Source organism: Filicampus tigris, chromosome 16, assembly GCF_054856515.1.
Source record: "Filicampus tigris isolate MCC_2025a chromosome 16, RoL_Ftig_1.0, whole genome shotgun sequence".
In the NCBI taxonomy this organism is placed as follows: Eukaryota; Metazoa; Chordata; class Actinopteri; order Syngnathiformes; family Syngnathidae; genus Filicampus; species Filicampus tigris.
In genome coordinates this window covers 3,032,351-3,054,382 of record NC_141232.1, presented here as the reverse complement: position 1 = coordinate 3,054,382, position 22,032 = coordinate 3,032,351, and the positions used below count along the sequence as shown (strand labels likewise).

The following is a 22,032-nucleotide window of genomic DNA, read 5'->3' as shown; positions in this document are numbered from 1 at the left end:
TTTCCCGCCGCAGCTTCACATTAACGATCTGGATCGGGACTTGACAACGCAGCCGCAACTCATCGACTGATGGCACTTGTGTTTTGTAGCCGCCATCAGATAAAGAAATAGACAAGCTGAATGGAAAGGGTCACAATAATAGATGGCTGAGCTTTGTGTGTGTGTGGGGGGGGGGGTGGGGGGGAACAGCGGAATATCAAGTAGGAGTTGGTGTACGCCTCTGCCAAATGGAGTAACAAAAGCAAAGCGGTGAACAGCCCCCTCGCATCCCCTTTTTCTTGGCCAATCTTTGAAACTGCGCCCAAATCGGACGGCATCAAGAAATCAAGGAAGCTTTGCAATTTCGTGTCACCCGTCCGTCCGGGATAACTGCGTCCAATCGGGGCTCACTTGGGTGAATTCCTTAGTAGGAGTTGGCCTTGGAAGTCAGCACAACAAGCTGCTTCAAAGCAAAATCGCTGAATTCCTGTTGAGTTTCCCGAATGAGTTCTTGACACTTTGCTTGATATGTCATGAAAGACAAAGCCACTGAGTATCCATGTCAATCGGAGAAACTTCTATCATTTAATATGTCATTTTTTCCGAACGTTCCAGGGGACAAATGGCTGACTTTCTGTCCAGTTCCAGGCATGGGTCCTTGAAATATTTTCGTGCCGCCTACATTTGGACGGACTTTGTACCAAATTTTTTACCGTATGGTGAAACTGGAGTTGAGGGCTTATTTCTTCTCATTTTTCAAGGGATGCTAGCCCCTAATTACAGCGCAGGATATGAAAAAAAGTACTTTTTTTTGGCATGATGAGGACCCCAAAAAGCCAATTTATTCCTCTGAATAATCATAATAAGACCCGCCTTCATAATGCCCGGTTCTCGGGCCGCAATTAAAATGTAAGCGGGGTTCTCGAGGCCACATTTATGATCGTCTTCTCCTCGACAGTCCAATGTACATTTGCGGCGGGACGATTTGTGCTTCTGTCCGTATGAAAGCATATTCACCTTATCAAAAATATTCCATTCACGCCAGCAGATAACAATACAGGCTGATATTTTGCCCGTTTCCCCGGTTTATCAAAAAGTCCAGCTATCAGTAGTTCCTCCAGCTCAATAAATATACATTACAGCATAAGGCCTCAGCAGTCATTTTCCCTTCAGTCTTTATCCGACGCCCTTTGAATGGACAAGGCAATATTGCTGCTCTTTGGCTCCGACACTAAATGGAAGCATTGTGAGGAAATATGTCCTCTGATTACATTTCCTCAACCCGTTTTTATTCAAAGCAATGATGCGGGAGAGCATTCAATCTGATACGTGGCAAAGCGCCTTTGCCGTGTCACTTTCCCACAGGGGAAAAACATCCAATCAGTAGCCGATGCGATGCGTGCTGGCTGCTATTCCGCACGCGTACTCCGACGTTGTACATTGGTGACGCTTGTAGCAACGTCAGCCAATGAATCGTTACACTGACACAGATGAGCTTTTTATCGGACTAAATGAATCGAGCAATTCGTGTGATCATTCTTCAGCTTGCTTCATTTCTTCATGGTTATTACCGGTAGTCTATTTTTAAGGCTTGAGAACATTCCAAAAACATTTCTCCTGAGTTGCAGGCATGACCACCAAATACAGTCACAATGCCTGGCTGTATTTGAAAATTCAGCCCAAAAGCTTGTTTTTGCCTCACATCGTGACATTTCGTGAGCAGACCTACAAAAAAAAAGTCTCAGGACGTCATGCTTGGAGAGACACGGGAAGTTGACGTTCCAGTTCAAAATAACAATTTTGGGGTCATGGAGGCTATTTCTAGCAGTCCAACTTCTCCTTGAGATTTTGTCTGATTTGAACATGTGATCATTTCTGACAATTAATGTGTCTGGGAGATGTTAAGAGCCTTGAAAAATAGAATGCCTTCGCTTGGATATACTTTGTCATTAAATCCAGTGAGAGTTATGAGTAGCAATTTGACCTTGATTTGGACATAACTAAAAAGGAACACCGTGAGCTCTAATACGACGTCCAAATATACTACTTGAAATTATTAATTTTTTTTTTTCAAAAAAATGTTTCTGTCAGTCTGCTTTGTCCCCTTGTCGCTCAATTTAACTTTGCCTGTAGGACAGATTGGATCAACATCAAATAAGCCAAATATAATTACAACCAAGAAGGATTAGATCATTCTGAAAAAAAAAAAGGGGAAAAATTAGCATTCGTGTCAGGACAGCGACAGGAAACTTTGAAACGATCCATCTCTTCAAGGAAAACAACCTTTTGTCCTTACTATTTTTATCATTATTAAAGCGATACGAGCTCGTTGGTTTTCAGCATTCGGCATCAATGCCAGTCTGGCTTTAATGCACAAATAAATAGGAAATATGTTTCCTCATCCTAACAGCGCACCCTCAATCTTCCGCATGTATAAATTTTTTTTCCAATTTGTACTTTTAACGACGCTGACTTTCATGAAGTGTCGCTTGCTGTCAAAGCATGAAATTTGTGCGGCGGGCGGGCGAGCGAGATGAAAGCACAACGGAGCGACGACTTCCATCTATTTCTGTCGCGAGTTCATGCTCGACAAAACGGCGAGTCCGCGCCGGCCCGCCACTGGTCATGCATCTTGGCTTGCAAAAAGGGATGTCCCGGCTGACTTTTGATCCCCTCGTCAGGCTTCATGAAGGTTTTTTTTTTTGTTTGTTTTTTTAGGGCAGTGCTTCTCAAAATGGAGTCTTGCCAGCCATAGCTTGGGAGTGCGCAAAATAATTTGCTATAAACCATTTTGTGGGCAGCGGCACAGCGATAAAACAAACATAATAAACCAATTACTCGATCCTCTCTGCGTTCGCTTTGAGACAGTGAAAAGCTCTGATGTGATTGTAGTATCATCACAAAAATCTGACAAGCCTGCATGATGAAGTCGTTTTTTTTTGTTATTTGGGGGGGATTAAAAGGAATGAATACTATTACAAGACCCTTTTTTAGAACAAATTTTCAAGAATATACTGTAGTGGCATTTTTTTTTTTTTTTTTAGAATAAAGATGAATGAAGAAGAAAAGGCATTTTATTATGAAACTAAAGATGTAATTTTGAAAATCATTAGTTAAAATGACTCTCTTTTCCCATTAACTTCGACTTAAATTCGGTATCGAAATATTTCAAGTTTATCATAAGATTACAACATTTTATCCTGACAAAAATACGTCTTTGTTTTAAAGATTCTGAGTTTGTGTTTTGGGAAAAAAAAAATGCAACTTGATTCTATGAAAACTTTTTTTTATCACGAGAAAAATATGTCTTTGTTTTTAAGATTCCAACGTTTTTTCTTAATTCTCGAAAAAACAATTCTACTCATTAACCTGACAGAATATGTCTTTGTTTGATTGTTTGTTTGTTTGTGTTTTGGGCATGGCTTCCTAATTCTTTTTTTGTGTGCTCCATTTGGGCTTTTTACGCTCGTAAAGTTGGGTGCGGACATATGTTCTGATGGACAGGTGGACACAGCAGGAAACAAGAAGGTTCTGTGCAATGACATTATCCATGTTTTAGCTGCGACAGCACGGGAATAGTTTGGGGGTTAATGCCTTTGACGGGCGAACGTGCTACGTGGTCCAAATGCTTAAAAGGCTCCCGACCTTGCACGCGCTCAATCAAGACGGCCAAACAGCTGAGGCAGATGCGTGAAGGTCGAACACGACGGAGGATGCGGAATTAAACCAAACAGGGAATGAGTCATCAATAACTCGGTGACAGGAGCTCATCGTCGCCACGCACACGCTGGACAATAATTACAGTTGACTTTGACGCACAATTCTTTCACTGGTGCGACGGTGAACCCCCATTTATCGCAAGGAATGCAGTACCCTCCGGAACCACCCGCAACAGGTGAAAATTTGCGATATAGAAAAAAACGGGGAAAACACTTTTAAATACACATACACTTTAAACACATTTAAATTGATTAAACTTATTAAAATACTTTTTTTTTTCAATTACTTCTAAGTGCCTGATCTTACTCTGTCTTGTCTTCTAGTAATAAGAAAAATAGCACTCTACTACATTCTACAAAAGTCCACTAGTTTAATGCTAACGTACAAGCTAACGCAAATGAGCATCCTAAACCTTCCGACAACTGTTCATTGAACATACACGGAGCAGCACCATATACAACAGAGCACACAACGATACTCACAGGCAATATATTCTCTTTGCTATTACTGGAGTTTAGTTGGGGGGCCTTCTCTGCCTCGTCTTCTTGCTCTTAATTACGCTGCATCTCTTCGCGTAGTGCTTCCTGACATGTTGCGACACAACGTGGCACTTCACTACGAGGCCTCCATGCAGCCTCGTGCGCTTGCCAAATCTCCTGATAAATTTATACGCTACAATCAAGCCGCAGGGACTGTGACGCCTGACGGGGATTACCGAGGGATTACAATATAGTCACCCCAGTGGGACTCCATCACATGCTGGATCAGATCTCTCCGACGGGGGAACCGGCGTGCGCCGCTCCCCCCGGGTCCTCCCAACGCCACTTTGACACCTTTGATAAAAAGCAGCAACAATGTCGGCAGGATGCTCCTTCCGCCGGGCTCGTCTCCTCTGCTATTTTCCGGGCCGACGGCGACGCAAAGCGAGTTTTGGAAGCAATAGATTCAGTTAGCGTTGATAAATCCACTCTATTAGCAAGGTCGCGCAAAGAGCTGGGATTAGATGAGAGGCCGACTTGGCCGTTTCAGGGGAGTAATTAAAAATTGCAGCCACCAACCGGGAAAGAAACAAAATTGTTTGGGACCAGCAATAGTAAAGATCGGTGGGTCCTCAAGCTCCCTGGACCCCCGACGGTCCGCAAGCAGGCGCAGTATTACAGTACGTGGATAAAGTATTTTGTATGTACCTGTTCAAGTGTCTTTGTTCCCTCGTTAAACTTGGACTTGAAAGTCATATTGTGAGTTTACCGTGGAAAAACACGACTTTATTCTCAAAAGATTACGACTTGTTATCCTGACAAAATGCGTCTTTGTTCTAGAAAAAGATTCCACTTTTTTATCTTGAAAGATTCCTTTAAATCCACATTGCTTTTGGGAAAAATTTCCACGACTTTGTATCCTGACAAAATACATCTTTGATCTAGTAAAGGTTATTCTCTTTTTCTTGAAAAAAAAAAAATATAAGTATTCTCTTAACATTGAATTTTTATCATGAGAAAACTACGGCCTTAAAAGGTTACAAGATTTTTATCCAAATTAGTCCAATTTAAGGATATAAAGGTAACCCATTTTTTCAACAAAAAAAAAAAAAAAAGACTATTTACTAAAGGTTGAGTTTTTATCCCAAGAAAATACGTATTTGTTCTCAAAAATATTACAAGATGTATTTTTTTCTTGAAACAAAATCTAACTTTATTCTCGCAAAATTAAGAATTTGTACCCTGCCAAAATCCATCTTTGTTCTAGTAAAAGTGACAACTTTTGGTATGGCATTTAGGGATAACATGGCCGTTCCATTTAATTGGCGTTTGGATTAAGAGCGGGTAATTTTCCCTTGGAATCCAAAAAGTTTGAGAACCTCTGGTAATGATGTCAGTACATGACAACCGCCAAGTAGACCGTTGGCAGATTAAGTCTGAAAAATTAAGCAACAGCCTCAAGCGTAATGTCACGAGAGAGAGTGGGCCGACAAATCCTCTTGTTCTCCATTTGTTGCATTAAACACTGGCCACCATCTGTTGTGTTGGAGCGCACACCGCAACAGCAGCGAGGCGGCAGATGCCACCCTAAGAGCCCCGGTCAGCGGCCCCCGCGCCGCACGCCGGGCCGACACTCTAAAAATACCGCTCTGAGCTGCCGTTAATGGCCTCTCGGCTACGGCGCAACGAGCAGCGCCGGGCCGCTAAAATAAGACAACGAGCTGTGGCGTGGATTACTGCGTATTTGCGCAACACAACAGAGAAACAACCACTTGACGGTTCGACTGACTTCAGAGCGGGCAGGTCACGTCCCTTGGGCAGTGTGCGGTACTCAAAAGAAAAACATGCCCAAACACAATCAGCTCTTTGACTCAAAGCCATCACAGAGTGAAACAAACTTCCAAGTGGATGCAAAACCTGCACGGAAACGACCAAAATATACGATATTACTCTCATGGCACCGAGGGCCCGATAGTGGGTTACTTACAAACGTCACGTTTCTGAGAGAGTCTTAATATTATGATATTAAAGTAATTTGAACAAAAGTAAAAAGTGATTTGATAAGTGAATTTTAAAAAGAAAGCTTTTTTTGGTCATATTTCAACTTATTTATCTGAAAAACATGCCTTAAATCTCAAAACAATACTTCTTTGTACTTGGAAAAAAATGCACTTCATCTTGTAACATGACTTTTGTTAAAAAAAAGAATATTCATTATATCATACAGCATACAACACAATTTCTTGCAAGTAATTTTGCGGACCCATAAACGAGTGCTCATGGGCCCTTGAGTGACCCCAGTGGAGAACAAATTGTGTATCTAATGTCAGTCCCCTCTGCTGACTTCTTTCTGCAGGCAGTAGGTGACTGAGATGGGCGTTCGTTTGAGCGCCTCCTTGTGGTGGCCGCCGCTGCTGCTGCTGCTCTATAGCGCCACCCCCCGCTGCTCCGGCCGGCCCTTCGGGATCCCGGCGCCCGCCGTGAACGTGGCGGTGGTTTTCAGCGGCTCGGCCTACCAGTCGGAGATCAAGGGGCGGCTGAGTCGCGAGAACTTCATGGACCTGCCCCTGGAAGTCAACCCCATCACTGTGCTGGTGAACAACACCAACCCCAGAGCGCTGCTCACCCGCATCTGCGACACGCTCTCCACCAACCGCGTCCATGGCGTGGTCTTCGAGGACAACGTGGGCTCCGAGGCCGTGGCCCAGATCCTGGACTTCATTTCCACTCAGACCGGCGTGCCCATCGTGGGGATCAGCGGAGGCTCCGCCGTCGTCCTGCCGTACAAGGTCAGAACCGGGCTACGAGCCGCACGATTTTGCCCGGGTCAAAACCCAACTCTATCATCAAAACTACTCAAAAGAAGCAGACTGTGATCATGGTGGCAAATAATGCATGTATATGACACGGCAAAAACTCTCATAACTAGAACATATACCAGGAGGATACCGTCCTGTAACCCAAACAGATCACTGTAACCAAAAATGGAAACAGAAAGTGAGCTGTTGGTTCCAGGACCCAATACGAAGCCAAATCCCAGTGCTGTTCTTTGACCACCGGAGCAAAAACAAAAATGCCAACAAGTCAAACAAACACTAGCCCCTTGTGAAGGGCACCCAAATTGCATCCAGTTGAGGCCAGTGCTCATTTTGAACCCCAATTCCCAATGCTGTCCTTGGAACACTGTGACCAAAGACGTCAACAGCAAGTAGAAAGTCTACCTCAGGGAAAGTTTGGGTCAAAATAACAATAGGAGAAAACAACTTCTTCTGTCCTATTTGGTCCACAGCGCAAGTTGAATGCAGAGCATTGATAACCTCAACCTTAATACCAACAGAAAGTAGGAAGTCCAAACAAACAAACACTAAGGGGAAGTCGGAAGTCCAACACAGGTGACTAAAATTAGTTGCCTGATTGCGTCCTGTTGAGTCAAAGCTTTCATTTGAACCCAAAGCCCAATGCTTTCCTTTCAACGCTACGACCAAAAACATCCAAAAAAGGAGTGGAACGAGCTCAGTGAGAAGACAACCGACTGCATCCATTTCGTTCTACAGCCCAAATCCCAAATGCTGTCCTTTGAGAACCTGAACCAAAATTGCCAACGGTAAATAGAATGTCCACCACTCGTCCTCGTGTAAGTCGCCTGATTGCGTGTGGCCGGCCAGGTCCCGGGCTCAATGCAGTTCTTTAATTACGGTAATCAAAGACCTTTCTGAAAGCCAAGCAAACCTCGACTTCAATGACACATCATGACACACGTCAGTGGATTGAAGGTCTGTTTATTTGCTCCGAACAAGCTTGCTGACCTTTGTTTTGTCAGGAGAGACCTGACTCCTATTAATCTTGCCGTCAACTCCGTTTACTGCGACACACTCTGATCGCGGGCACTCGTTTACATGACATCAGCAATTTGGCGAGCAAACTTTTTCAAACGGCTCTCAAAGTTGACATTCTTATCGCAAAGAAGCCCAAAACTCATATTGCCTTGATGCAAACGCACCATAAGACTCGGTCAAGGATAATTACAACCCTTAACACAGGATGAAATAACAGCTCATTATCTCTCGTCCAGTCCTCTGAGTGCAAATTAGCGCTGCCAAAATGGACGTTAGACCGGTGCAATCTGTCATCGTTACATGACTTTGCGTGTGACTAGATAACTTTCCAGGGTCAAATCATTTTCTTGGATTAACTTGCGCTGATGACAGTGGTTCTCAAACTAGGGTTCTGCGAGCAGTAACTTGGTCAGCAACATAATTTGCCAAAAATCATTGTCGTATCCTTTTTGTAAAGTGCTTACCTACATATTGTCGCTGTCCTGTGAAAAACACTTAGCTACAATTTTGGAAACTTTTTTTTTTTTACATTTTCACAACCGAAACACAATGGAAACACCATTCATGTAAAAATAATAAAATGAAAAAAAATGGAGATAAGTTATTTTCACATGACAGCGACAATATGGGGACCAGTGCAATAAAGCAAACACACTAAACAAATGACTTCCCCCTAACATAGCGCTAAACCAATTCAAAGCTCTGATATGATTGTGACGTATCATCGCTTAGATATGAAATTCCTGCATCAATTAAAAAATTATAATACAGTGTACACAAGTAAATCTTTTTTTTTTACATATATAAAAATGTATTTTCCAGAATAACACATGTAATCTTCTGAGAATAAAGTTGCATGTTCACTTTTTAAAATACGGCCTTCTTTTGAAACTTGAGTCCAAAAAAATAGGACTTTAATAACATCAAACACGTTGTACTCGCTGTATGCTTCTAAGAGGCGCAGCAAATTTGTCGGAGAGTCTAGTCCGGCAATCATTGAAGTTTTAGTGGAAAAGTGAAGCGGCTCAATACCGGAGTCCAAATGTAATCCTTTCAAAATGGCTTCCGCATTTCCGGCCCTCGGACACGCCCATGAAGTCACGTCGTGGGTGAACACTTACCACAAACAAACTGCAGTGGTAACTTGACTTTTTTTTTAGTTATGAGCCGTTCCTTTGGAGATTTGTTTTTTGGGGGTCAAAATGTCCTTACGTGTGGCCAAGGAGAGCTTCTGTTACTCACTTGGCCACGCCCCTCAAAGGCACACACATGACACATGAATATAACAGTAACAGTATGAACAGTATTAAGACTTTTTAAAATCATAGCTTTAGATTTTCTTTTACTCTTTTATTCTGTTTATACAATCGAGTGCTACTCATCTTTATTCAAATACGGAACAAAAAAATGTTGGAGGGAGCTCGACTGACGACTGAAAGCATTTCAACTCACGTCAATGGGGAAATGAAAAATATGTTAACTGAGTTACAAGATTGTTGAACTGTACCTGCTTTAAAAACGAATATTTTGTGCGTACAATTTCTCCGCATTTGCAGGGGTTGGCGACCAAGCCCCAACGTAAATAGCAAAAATCTAAAAAGTAACTGACCCTTCCAAATGTTTCTGATTGCCTAAGTGGAAACCCTTAATACGGTGGTGTCTTGACTCGTGTTTCATTTATTTTGTGAACTACCGATTGCCTAAGTGGAAACCCTTAATACGGTGGTGTCTTGACTCGTGTTTAATTTATTTTGTGAACTACCTCCAAACTTCATTTGCTTATACATTAAATACATCCCCCCCCCCCCCCCCCCCCCCACTGAAATGAGCTGCCCTTGGCTCTCGGAATCGTGATTTGTCATGTTGTTGCGGTTTGTCATATTTACGATTCTAGCAGCAAATAATCTAATGAATAATTAAGAGCAAAACATGGCTGTAGACTTCGGCGTCTGCTCGTTTTTCTTGAGTCAAATTGCCCTGATTGGATTTGCTCACATTTGCTTCACCCCAGTTGGACCCCGATATGCACATTTGTACGCTTGCGTCCGACAAGAATAGCTCATTTTCACAGCGTGAGCGTGCGAGACACTCTCTGAAAAATACCATTACCACTCGGCCGCTCTATTTTGCACAGAATGGAACACTGAATCCGTTTGACATTGGGTTGACCTTGTCCCCGCGCTGGCCTCTGGGGTGTGATGCCTCTCAGCTTCTAATGCCTCCCATTCCTCACCTCCGTTCTTAGCGCCTCTCTTCCAGGTGTGACCCGGTCGGAATACATTAGCCTGCAAACGGGCGTATTAAGAAATCGGCGCGCTCTGCGACAAAGGCGGCCGTTAAGATGAAATAGGACCGTTCGGCGGTCATTAGCCAGAGAGGGACGCTAACTGCGAGCGGATAGATCATGCGGCGATGTGTTTAAAAGCTCCAAACAAAGCGGACGTGCGGGTGTCATCTTTTCGTCTTGAGTAATCGTGTACCAGGTGTGACAAGGGAGAAACGAGATTGCGGCAGCCAGTGATGTGCAGCATCTCGCTATTGCACGGATACATCTCACTAAATTAGAAATATGGTAGAAAAGTTCCATTTATCCTTCACATGCACTTGCGAAGTAAATATTCACATTTCCTCTCATTTTCACTGTGTTACTAATGAATTCTTTGTCAATCTAAAGCAGGAAATACAACATAATGTTATCGGGCAAGGTGCCAACTGGTACGCATTGTCCGTGTTTTGTTATGAAAATCTCTGAACGGGATCCCGTTACAGACGTAATGTGGTGTTCCGGAAATTCAACAACAACAAAAAATCACGGCTCACTTTGCCCAAACATGGCTCTGATGACTCGCATAAGCGTAGCTGTGCAAGCTAGCAGACGAGTCAAAAATTAGCTAAAAGCTAACAACTAGATCTGACCTTGATCGTTGCTGGTTTTAATAGAGGTTGAAAACAAACAAAAATACTTGGTAGATAATTGCGATCTATGTTTAACAACAAGCTGCTTCTGCCATATTTGTACTAAGAACAGGCATTTATTCATGAGCGTTTCTGCCAGTCTCATTTCTTTATCGTCACACTGTTCAGTATTGTTACTTCCGGCACGTAGGCCATGTTTGTATTCATTTTTGATACTTTTGTCATTCTCAAAGAAGTTTGCGGACGTTGGGGCACGGGCCAAGACAGAAAACATTACATTTTGATGTGGATCCAACTTTTCTCCTTCTTTTTTTTAATCTTGCAAAATGGGCCATTCCGTACCCTTTTTTTCTTCATTTATCAGTGAACAATCCGTCAGTTTTAATGCGGGCCGTGTGTATGCTCAACAAAGTGCCCACTCTAGGGTTGAATTGACTATGTACAAATGCTTATTTGGAAAGTCCATGTTTGACGTTACCATGTGTATTCTCGTCACAAGAATCGTAGTGGTCCAATTCAGAGCGTGTCTGCAGTTTGGTAATCCGGGCGAGCGATCAGGGAGTCGTGTGTCTGCTCCTGGTTGCCGGGCAGGATCTAGGTGACGTGGGCCAAGCAGGATGCCGGAGTCGGTCCATATGTCGCGGCCAAAGAGCGGCAGCCGGAAGTCACTCTTTGCAGAAAACCAGGCGGAGATGGCGACGCTTCAATCGTGTCCCCACATCCCCCTTTTTATTCATCGCTCTGCTCAGTTCTTTCATTGTGCTTTTAAAGCCTCTCCACGACAACTGATATCAATCGCCGCTTTCCTTCAGCTTTTTTGGATGCAATACCGAGTCTATTAATAGAGCAACCTGAGTCATTGCAGTCACCTTCAGCCAAATGAAAGTGTTTCAGTGCAGGTAGAGACTCCATATGGCCCCTGTTAAGACCTACAACAGCGCTGTTTGGCCCTGCCGCAAACAGCTGTTTGCAGATAATCGCCGCTTCACCGCTCTTGTCTAACCCTCATCAGGTCGGACAGCCGCTAATCTTGCGGCCGGCAGAGCTTCTTGGCATGCGAGCGCTTCCCGAAAGGGAGTCTTCACACCAAGTGTCGGGAGGTGGGCACTGAAGGAGTCTCCTGTGGGGCACAAACTGAGTTTGTCCACTGGATGAAAAGAGTTCTTGTGAACATTCTTTGCCACTGTAAATGTAATCTGAGCGCGGAGAAGCTAAACTCTCCACTCAATGGCTTTAATCTTCTTTAGGACTGCGGACTATTACTGTGAGCTTCTGCGGGAGTGCATCTCGCTGTACTGGACTCTGGAATTCTGCTCATAATCTAGCTAGCGCATTCTATGCGTACTACGAAGGGAATCCTGATGGCTTTGATTACAGTAGAACGGTCGGTGTGGAAGAGATGCGGGCACCTCTTCAATCCATCTGTTACACTACATCTCTTGTGGACTATATTTGGGACTATGTGCATCCGACACCTAAAGGCTAATCAGCAGCCCCTTTCGTACCGCAGGATGGCCCACTCAGTTAGTGCCGTATTTATTGTTTTTCGTGTGATTGTTCTGTATTTATTTATTTGTGAAAGTCTGTGACTTTCAGACAGAACTGGTGTACGCGATTGCGTGTTCTTTGCAGCCGTTATGGCTTCGCGCGGTCATACTGTTTATACATCGCTTGTTAGATGCAATCGACATTTTGTTGTTTTGTGACGTGTGATGACAAAGTCGCATCCGATCGAATCCAGCCTGATTGAAAAGACCAACGTCAAAGGGGCTAGTGAGGGATCCTGGCTAAAATTCCGAGCACATTGGGCGGCCTGTGGCGGTGCCCCGGGGCTGTCGTGTAGCGTGCTATCAGTCAACTCTGTGTTAACGGAGTCCGACTGACTGTGCGAGGAGCTTGGCTCTCACAAAGAGTCACGTTCTGACCCGCGAGGGTAATAAAGTGCATTGTGCTCTGTCGCAGCCACACACGGATGTACCACCTCGCTTGCGCGCCACCATTTCACCGATAACTGAAATTAATTTACTGTACTGGCACGCTTGGAAGATATAAATCCGGCGGTTTTAATTAAGCAAAGATGAATGAAAAGCCAAGATAATGTTCCTATTTTCCAGTTTGCTGTAACATTTAGGACATAAAGAGGCAATCTAATACAGTGGTACATTGATTTTTGGAAAGTGTCCCGTTACACTCTTATTGGTCTTTAGAAAATGAATTACTTGGGCTTTTCAGCATAACTGATACAAGAAATTCAAACACTGAGACTAAGAACAGGAAAGTAGTCCTGCCAGGACATCAGCTCGTTTAATACAGCAAGTATACATTTTTTTTTCACTGGATGAATTAATATCTCATTATTTGACACTTTGGATACTAAGAAGTGGGAATAATTACAGTGCTCCTTTAGCATTCATCTTGATCCAAAACGAATTCAGACTTACAACAAATAGCTGCTTTGTCAAAAATAACATTCGACCTGGTTTTGCAAAACCCACTTTTTAGAAACGGCGACCTCCAGAGAGAGAGAGTCGATGCATCCTCCTAAAAGCCAATCCGAGAGAGGGGAGCGGCAGAGGCGGCAGGTTCTTCACACTTGGAATTTGGATTTTGTTTTTTCCCCTCTTTGCTCTTCCATCGTTCCCGCAGCGATGTGGAACAATCACAGGCGAAAACAAGGCGCTTTTAGCAGCCTCACCGTTAGCAGAGTCCCAGTCAAGACGGCTGGTTCTTTTTATTCATTTTTTTTCTGAGAGGAATCCATAAACGGAATCATCAGGGTAGCAAACAAATCATTCTTGGGAATCACAATAATTGGAAACAGATCTACAAAAGAACCTGTTTCTGATTCTTATCACTACATCTGCCCCAACATGTTTTTTTGTTTTTTTTAGCTTTGTCATTTTTTTTTTAAGACTTTAAAATGTCCAAATGTAATTTTTATTATTATTGTTTTATTTCTGCTGTATTTGCATTGTGTTGCGAGCACAAAAATGTGTTTTTGAGGAGGTTGGAACGAATTAATGGCATTTCTAACATTTGCGAAATGTATTCGATATACAGAGTAAGCAGAGTTACGAGCTTGGTCATGGATCGAATCAAACTTGTAAGTCAAGGTAGCACTGTATATACTTGGAAGACATTGATCTTTGTAGTTCTCTCTGGTGGTGGTTGAAAGGGAGCGAGAGAGAGAGAGAGAAGGAAGAGTGTTTTTTTTCCGGGGCCCGGCAGAGTGGAGAAAGTGGGTGGATTTAGCCGTGACGTCGGGACTCATAAGATGCTCGTACATCACCGGGCGGCCTCTCAAGGACACCGAGGAGCCAGGCGGAACAAGATCACAGACCCGCTCACAGTCTCGGGGTACTTGACCCCCACTCTCACCCCAGTTGTGAGGACCCCCGCTCGATAGAGCGCTTTTTATTTCCCCAGAAAGGAGAAGGTCAAGATCATCCGGCGGTTTTTATAACACGACCGTTCAAGGGACGCCAGGAAAGTCCGACTCCAAAGAGGCAGAAACGTGCATGGAATCTACCCATAATTCCGATTAAATTGCATCATTCCACCATCACTGCGATTCGAAAGCAAACACGCTCGGATCTGCCTTTTGACAGTGGGACCTATTTAGGCCATATGTACATGCATGTCTTCAAAAAGCTAGATTTTCAATGCTTCAGGATTTACATTTTTTTTTTTTTTTTTTTTAAAAGACTCAGTAGCTGAGTTGTTGATTTTAAAAAGGTCGATTTTCCTGGCTCTTTGGGAAAACGAGATCCAAAAGCTCAGTTCTTAATTCATTCACTAACAGCCCTTTTCAAAGTTCCCCATATTGCTTGCTATTTTAAGAGCTGATTATTTCAAGACCCACACAATATTGCGTTTTGGGACAAAATGAGCACTGAACCTATCCAAAAGACAGAATAGACCCTTTTTCTCCCTCACCAGAAAAAAAAAGTTATTTCTCGCCTTTTCTGTTCTCTACTAATCCGCAGTAGAACATGGGTTTGTTTCACCAAAAACATCTGGAAAAGTACTCGAGTAAGGATTTCTTTTTTCCACAGTAACTTGGGACTTGCCTGAAGGTTACGTCTCGAAAAGTGCATATCTGACTTACTCCCACTTTTGAGAGTTTCCGTGAAAGAACCGCTTAAGGTTTTGCTTCAGTCTGAATGTTTTTGGTCACTTTAGGTTTCGGTGAAAATGTACCATACTAATCCTCAACCCAAGGTCACAGACGAAAAAGGAAGACCTGCCGCACAGATGGTAACATTTCCTCAGTATTTGCAAATATATGGACCTTGCCTCGTGTTTGCCGAGCAAAAGTGAGACACGTGCTTTTGGTGATGAATGAGTCTGGAGCTCCAGGAGCACTTAGGAACGTCTGAATGGCCAAGAGTCACTTACAAGATGACAGAGAGGTTCTCGCTGAGCATTACAGACAAGAAATGGAGTGTTTATTTGGCTTGTTGATGAACAGAAACTGCATTAACTACTGAATGAATATTTCATCTGGGACATAACAAAGTACAAATACTTCCTTACTGTACTTCAGCGGGCATTTCGGGTGCCAGCACTTGAGCGTTTTCTGTCTTTTCTTTGGGTATGTATCCACCTTGGGTTTCCCACACCCGCCGGTGAGTGTGAGTACTTTTGATTTTTCTTCCCGCAGGGCGAGGGCTCCAACTTCCTGCAGCTGGGCTCGTCCATCGAGCAGCAGATCAACGGCATGTTCAAAGTGATGGAGGAGTACAACTGGGACAACTTTGTGGTCATCACCAGCCTGTACCCGGGCTACGAGGCCTACGTGGATTACATCAAGGCCTACATTGACACCAGCTACTTCATATGGGAGCTCCAGGACGCGCTGACCTTCGACATGTCCGCCGACACCACCAACGACATCCGGGCGCGACGGCTGCTGCAGCAGATCGACGCCCAGGTGCTCCTGGTTTACTGCTCCCACGAGGAGGCCCAGTACCTCTTCGCCATGGCCGCCGAGGTCGGACTGGTCGGGCCGGGCTACATCTGGATTCTTCCCAGCCTGGCGGTGGGCGACCCTGACATGCCGCCGCCCGACAGCTTCCCCGTGGGACTCATCAGCATCATCACCGACCGCTGGAGGATGAGCCTGAGGAAGAGGGTGCGGGATGGCGTGGCCATCGTGGTGAAGGGCGTGCAGAGCTACCGCAAGCGGAGGGGCTTCCTGCCCGAGGGACACAACGACTGCCACAATCCCGTCAAGACCGTGGCAACCAACGACACGCTTTTCAGGTAAGCGTAATGAGACCCTTTTTAGACCCGAAGGGTGTCACGGAATCGTGCCCAAAAAAAAGGCTGCAACGTGTGACAAGGACATGGTCGGATAATGGCATTAGCACCAAAAAAAAAACACAAAAAAAACATCAGGTTCCTCCCGAGTCTCTCACTGACTGCTACTTGGAACCGCTCCATAATTGCTTCCAAGTTCCATCTGAAGAAAAAAAGCTTGATACTGCTGCTCCCAAAAAGGTCAAGGAAAGCCCAATACAATATGCAAAAACGATTCCAAAAGGAGCCATCAAGGGAGTAGCAGGAAGAACAAAGTCGCGATCGAAACAATTGATCGTACGCATCGCCACCACGTTGCCCTCGGCCTCAGCCGAGCGCTTTTGTGTTGTAAAGACATTTCCTTGGCCGGAAATCGCCAACAATTGCTCGGGTGAAGTATTGCACCTTCAGGTTCCCCCCCAGACATCTGTTCCCCGCAGGCCGCGCGGCTTTGTCTTTCCCGACTGCCTGACACACTACTTCAAATGCCACTTTTTGCGCTTAAGTGGCCGACAAAAGCCTTGATAAAATCAACAGCAACGACCGATGAAGATCCCTTCGGGGAAGCAATGCGAGGCACTCTGGTCTGTTCTTTATGCTGTCACGAGTGCAGCTCCGTACAAATTGTTAGACTGCGGTCAACCCAGAGACTATCCGTGAACGGGCACAATCACCAAATCATCAATTTGCCACGAAATTGTGGCGGGATGTTTATTTATGTGGCAAGTCATTCATGAATCGGGGAGGATTGTGGAACGCTCTCGGGGGAAGGACTCATTCGTATGCATGTTTGGATTGAGTCGGTCTGCGTACAGAGAGAGAGAGAGAGTGACATCCAATTGGTTCACGGGATTGCCAGCGGGGCCGGGAAAGGGTCAAGGAGGCACGGAGTGAATTGATCGACTCCACCAGGGAAACATGACAAGGAATTTTTGCCCATGCATGCTGTTAATACACTTTGGGAGATAAACCTACTTAAGGTCCATCATTTATTTGCCCAGCTTTCGGGACACCGGCGAACGCCAAGAGCTGCCGTTCCCCATCAAGCGACTAGTTTTCAAAAGAAAAAAAAAAAAGCGAATCACTTTCACATTATATTGCGTATGGAGCCCGCTCGAAGTCGATTTTTCGATGACGTCGTTGATAATATTTCAGCGTAGTACGGCAATATGCAACGTCGAGGCTGGGCTCTGAAAAAGGAAGCATTTCTCAGTTTCTATTTCACACGTTCTTTCGTTGTATTTGTCCTGCATATTTTCGAAGTGACCTATCAGTCTCATTTGTGGTCAAATATTTGCAGCCGCTCGTAGTGGGCCCCGTACTGCGACGAGTGTTACGCCACAGTCTTGTAAAGTGTCACAAGTGTGCTGATGTTAGTGCGTGCTGGGATGAATTAGTTCTCGTTATCGCACGGCCGACGGAGGTTCACTTGACGCCGCTAACGTCGTTCCTCGTTCGTTTTGTCACATGTAGCGGCCTGTTCTTGTCAATTTTTCCTTTACCACGGTTGTGTTTTAGGTACAAAGATGTGTGCCTCAGCCTAAAAAGATGTATGGCATGAAACTACCAGTTCATTTTACGTAATATGAAAGCATAACTGAGGTTGTTTTTTTTTTGGTCTTTTTTTTACATTTTGGACCACTTAACTGGGCCTGAAACGGTCCTAGTAAAACTAAATAAAGCGCGATCTCGCCAACACAAACGTAAAATGGCTGACCGTGTCCTAATAACAAGGCGTTGTTCTTTAAATCACATGGTAAATTTCCCATTACATCCACCATATTGTAGGCCCAAAAATGCATGCCTCAGCCTGGAAAGATATCACGTGGATCAAACTATTTTGGTTTATATTAAAATAAATCAGCGATTGAGGGGATTTTTGAGTCATTCACTTGTGCCTGACATGCGGGAAATGTGGATACATGGCACACTTCCTAAAAGACCATTTCACATCTCGAGACGCAGCGTTCATTTATTTATCCAGGACTGTTTGGTTGGGTGCTGCAGATTTATGACCACTGTCGGTCCCGTAAACTGTGTCCTCACCCGCTGCCATCTATCTCATCACGCCTTTATACCTCCGAGACGGCCGGGGAATTGAGTGTGGGGGGGAGTCGCTGGTGACAGGCAGGTGTGGCCTGTCCTTAGAAATCCTAAAAAAAAAAAAAAAAAAAGAAGCTTGCTAGTGTCTGTCAAAAGCAGATCATCAGAATGCTTAGTGTAGAACTGCTGAATTTGAGGAGGTTTTTTTTAATTTATTTTTTAAGGGAATTTCCTCATGGGAAATGATCATTTTCATGGGGATGATTTAAAAGAAATTGTCAATTTGTTTTTAAATATTCCAATGATTTGATGTGAAATTCTTCCCCCCAAAAATGAGACTGTTGAACATCCCAGTTTGAATTTTGATTTTGTTCTGGGTTTGAGGTGAGTTTGTTAAAAATGTGGGAAATGTCCTTAATGTTGGAAATAGTCCAAGCATTGTAAAATTGCTTAGACATCAGGAATGCTTTAATGTGGAACACTTTGATGTTAGTGATGGGAGTCAGTTGAGCAATTTTCAATCTGTAGTGAAATTGTTTTATTTCTCGATTAATTTGAATATGGTTTTCTAAAGGAAGTTTAGATTTGATTTGAAATGTTGATCATCTTGATGTTACAGTGTTGTGTCCAATGTACAGGTTGAGAAATCTTGACTGAGGTGAATCATGGGGAAAGCAGCAATGGTGGGAATGTGGAGGGGGGGGGGCACTGCACACACTTGACACAATGATCAGCATATGCGGCAGAAGCCATATTTGTACTCAAACAAGGTTATTCGGGGACACTGGCAGTGGTCACGTTGCTAATGGGACACTTCTCTGGTGTCATCACCGTAGAGGAGACAACTTTGCTATGTGTGAGGCCAAACTGTCCAAGGAAAAAAAAAAAAGTGCAAACGATGGAACATTATCCCGGTGCTTTGATTCTGCACCGATCCCTCTCAAAATAACCCAGCGGGCACGATTTGAGCAGCTGCGTTTTGAAGGTGGCGCACGCAGAACAAAAGCTCTTCCTATTTGGCTTGACTGTCTTACATTCTTGCACATCAGACATGAACAAGCCTCACGGTCCTTGCCAAATTCCTGTCTCGATAAGGGATCGGTTAACCTGTCAATTGGATTACCGCAGATTACCCGACCGAAGTGGCTCTCTCAATAACATTGAAATTTGAGCGAGTCGATTTGGGCTGAAACAAATGGACCGCCTATTCGTCATCTTCAACTCAAAAGCTGTGCTGATCCCAAATCGGCGATGCGATGCCGTCGTCCACTGGCGTCTGTTTGTCACGACGCTGGCGTAGAATCTTTCATTTTCGAGGCGATCTGGGCGAGAGCTTCCTCCACGTCCGCGCGTTGAAAAACATACGTGAGGAATAAAATACAGTGGCTGGGCGGCAGTAGACGGCTCGATTCCAGTTGATGAAGATAAGACGTTCATGACAGCGAAACGGGATAACGTAACAAACGACCAGGACTTGCTCATGATGTAAATGCTCGGTGGGCTGGATGAAAGAAGGGAGCCACGCTTTGCCCACATTTGGTCTAAACCGAGAGAACAAAACCTATCCTGCATACTGAAGAGGAAGCGGCTAACATCACTCGTTTGTTTTTTGGGTCACTACCTTGACTTGGCCTGTGGGCTTTCTTCCGTCTTTTCTTTTGGCAGGCACATGCTGAACGTAACGTGGGAGCACAACGACTTCTCCTTCAACGCCAACGGCTACCTGGTGAACCCGGCAATGAACATCATCTCTCTGGACCGAGAGAGGCAGTGGGACAAGGTAATCGACGCCGGCGGCCGCAGGCTTCGCGGCGAGTCGACTTCTGCCGTCGTTTTGGAAGCGCGGCGGCGCCGATTTCATCCATGGGCCACGTCGTTATTGAGGCTAGTTTAGAGGCCGCACTCACTCCAGCGAAGCACTTGATGAAAGATCGTCTCGCGCCGACACCATCCTACCCGTCAACTCCATTCGGCGCGCACACTTGAGCTGGCTGACTTTTGGAGGTGCGCTCAAGTCAGGAGCGGGTCTCGAGTCTTAAACTTCAGGGTGCCGAATTACTGTGGCAAAAAATCAAGACGGTTCCCTGCGACATTTCCAGTCAAGTTAAGCAAGTCGGACGTGGCGTCGCACAATCATCACGACAGTCACTACATTTGCAATATTTGGTGTTTCACGTAAGCAAAGATTCGGTGTTCAGTTGAGTGTTTGAAATGAAGTTTACAAATCTGGACTTGGGATTCAAATCGGGACTTTGGGTTGGATTGTAAAATCAGGCTTTCGAACCAGGGTTCAATTTAGGGTTAACAGATTAAGGTTTCAAGTAGGCTCCACCCGATATGGATTTTTTTTGAATGCCAACTCCGATAATTAGAAGAATAAAAGTCATACGACTGATTAATCAGCCCCTTAATTTGCAAAATATGTATATAAGCATAATGTAACTTATTTGTGGGTCTCTTGACGCTTGTAAGAAAAAAGATCTAAATGTCATTTGACTGTTTGAATCACGCTTCTTTCAATCTCTCGCTCGAGGTGCTCCGCGGCCGCCTTGTCCCGCTCCTCAACACTTGAGCGACCGTTAACACGTGCGTGTTAATTGCAGCGTTAATTAGCCGGCATTTTACGAGCAGCTTTTAGTGGCGTCGCAATTCGCCTGCTGTCGGCACTGCTGCGTCGAGCAACCTTTTTGCCAATCCAAGTGGAGGAAAGCCCGACTTTCCGCCGCACGCGGATGAACTTTGCGTCAACCTCGCACGCCAGCCAGAGATTTCACGCAGATTCCCGACAAAACTTTCACCGCATGTTGGCTCGTCTCCACGAGGCAACGGCCGCGCTGCGCTTATCTGTCTTTGCCCGAGGGCGTTCTTTCTTCTCGGTGCGCAACGTCGATTCGGCCTTCTGATTGCCTTTTTCTGAACTTATTTTAGTGACTGTTGCTTCTGATCACCTTTGCTTGACTTCTTTCGGCGCATGTGTTGTAGAGTCTGGCGCTGACGCCGTATAGACTGATCCGCCTCCAGTTGGACAGTTGAGCGTATTTTAATGAACTTTAGATCAGCGGAATGTCCTCGCTATAGTGCTCATTGCTCAGCGGGTGTGTCAAAGTAAGTCTGGAAGATGGACGGGAGGGAAGAGGAGAGGATGAGGAAGCCCCGCAGGAGCGAAACAGGGGAAACTTCCACATTAGTTTTCACCGGACCACTTTGTCCTTGGCAGGCGTTGACGGCGGTTAATCCAATATCGGGCTCGAAATGATTGCTAAAAAGTTACAAAAAGGACTTTATTTTTTCACTCAACACCCGCAAGGTTTCTAAACTTTGATTACATCAAATAATACGGCACTCCTCGGATGATCAAAGAACAATGCTACTTTCAAGTACCGTATTTTCCGGATTATAAACCGTATTTTTATAGAAACCGCACCCACTCTATTTAAAAAAAATAATAATAATAATGAAAAAAACATATACTAGCCGCACCTTTATATAAGCCACACGGTTCAAAACACAGGAAAAAAGTAGCAGTTTCTAGTCCGGAAAATACGTTGGCTTTCTCAAGACCAGAGACTGAAAACCGCAAATTACCTCAAGTCAAGAGTGAGATGTTTCATTGAGTTTCAAAACAGAGTTCAAAGTAGGGTTGAAAGCCAAGGTTGGAATTTCAAGTCTGAAAATAGGAATTCAAGCCCAGTTTAGGGTTTCGAAGCGCGTTAAGATTTCCAATTGGGGTCTCAAGCCTTGGATAAATGTTCAATTGA

At 44.5% G+C, this 22,032-nt stretch overlaps 1 protein-coding gene across 2 annotated transcripts in view; it reads left to right on the top strand.

Moving 5' to 3' along the window:
- Window positions 1-22,032, top strand: part of grin2ca (glutamate receptor, ionotropic, N-methyl D-aspartate 2Ca) — a 51,281-nt gene that overhangs the window by 15,916 nt on the left and 13,333 nt on the right. For both annotated transcript variants that reach the window (XM_086056099.1, XM_086056098.1), the window contains 3 exons: window positions 6,535-6,967; window positions 15,594-16,195; window positions 19,940-20,054. In XM_086056099.1, the coding sequence (XP_085912225.1) occupies window positions 6,551-6,967; window positions 15,594-16,195; window positions 19,940-20,054 (1,134 nt within the window). In that variant the 5' untranslated portion in view covers window positions 6,535-6,550. The remainder of the gene's footprint in view (window positions 1-6,534; window positions 6,968-15,593; window positions 16,196-19,939; window positions 20,055-22,032) is intronic.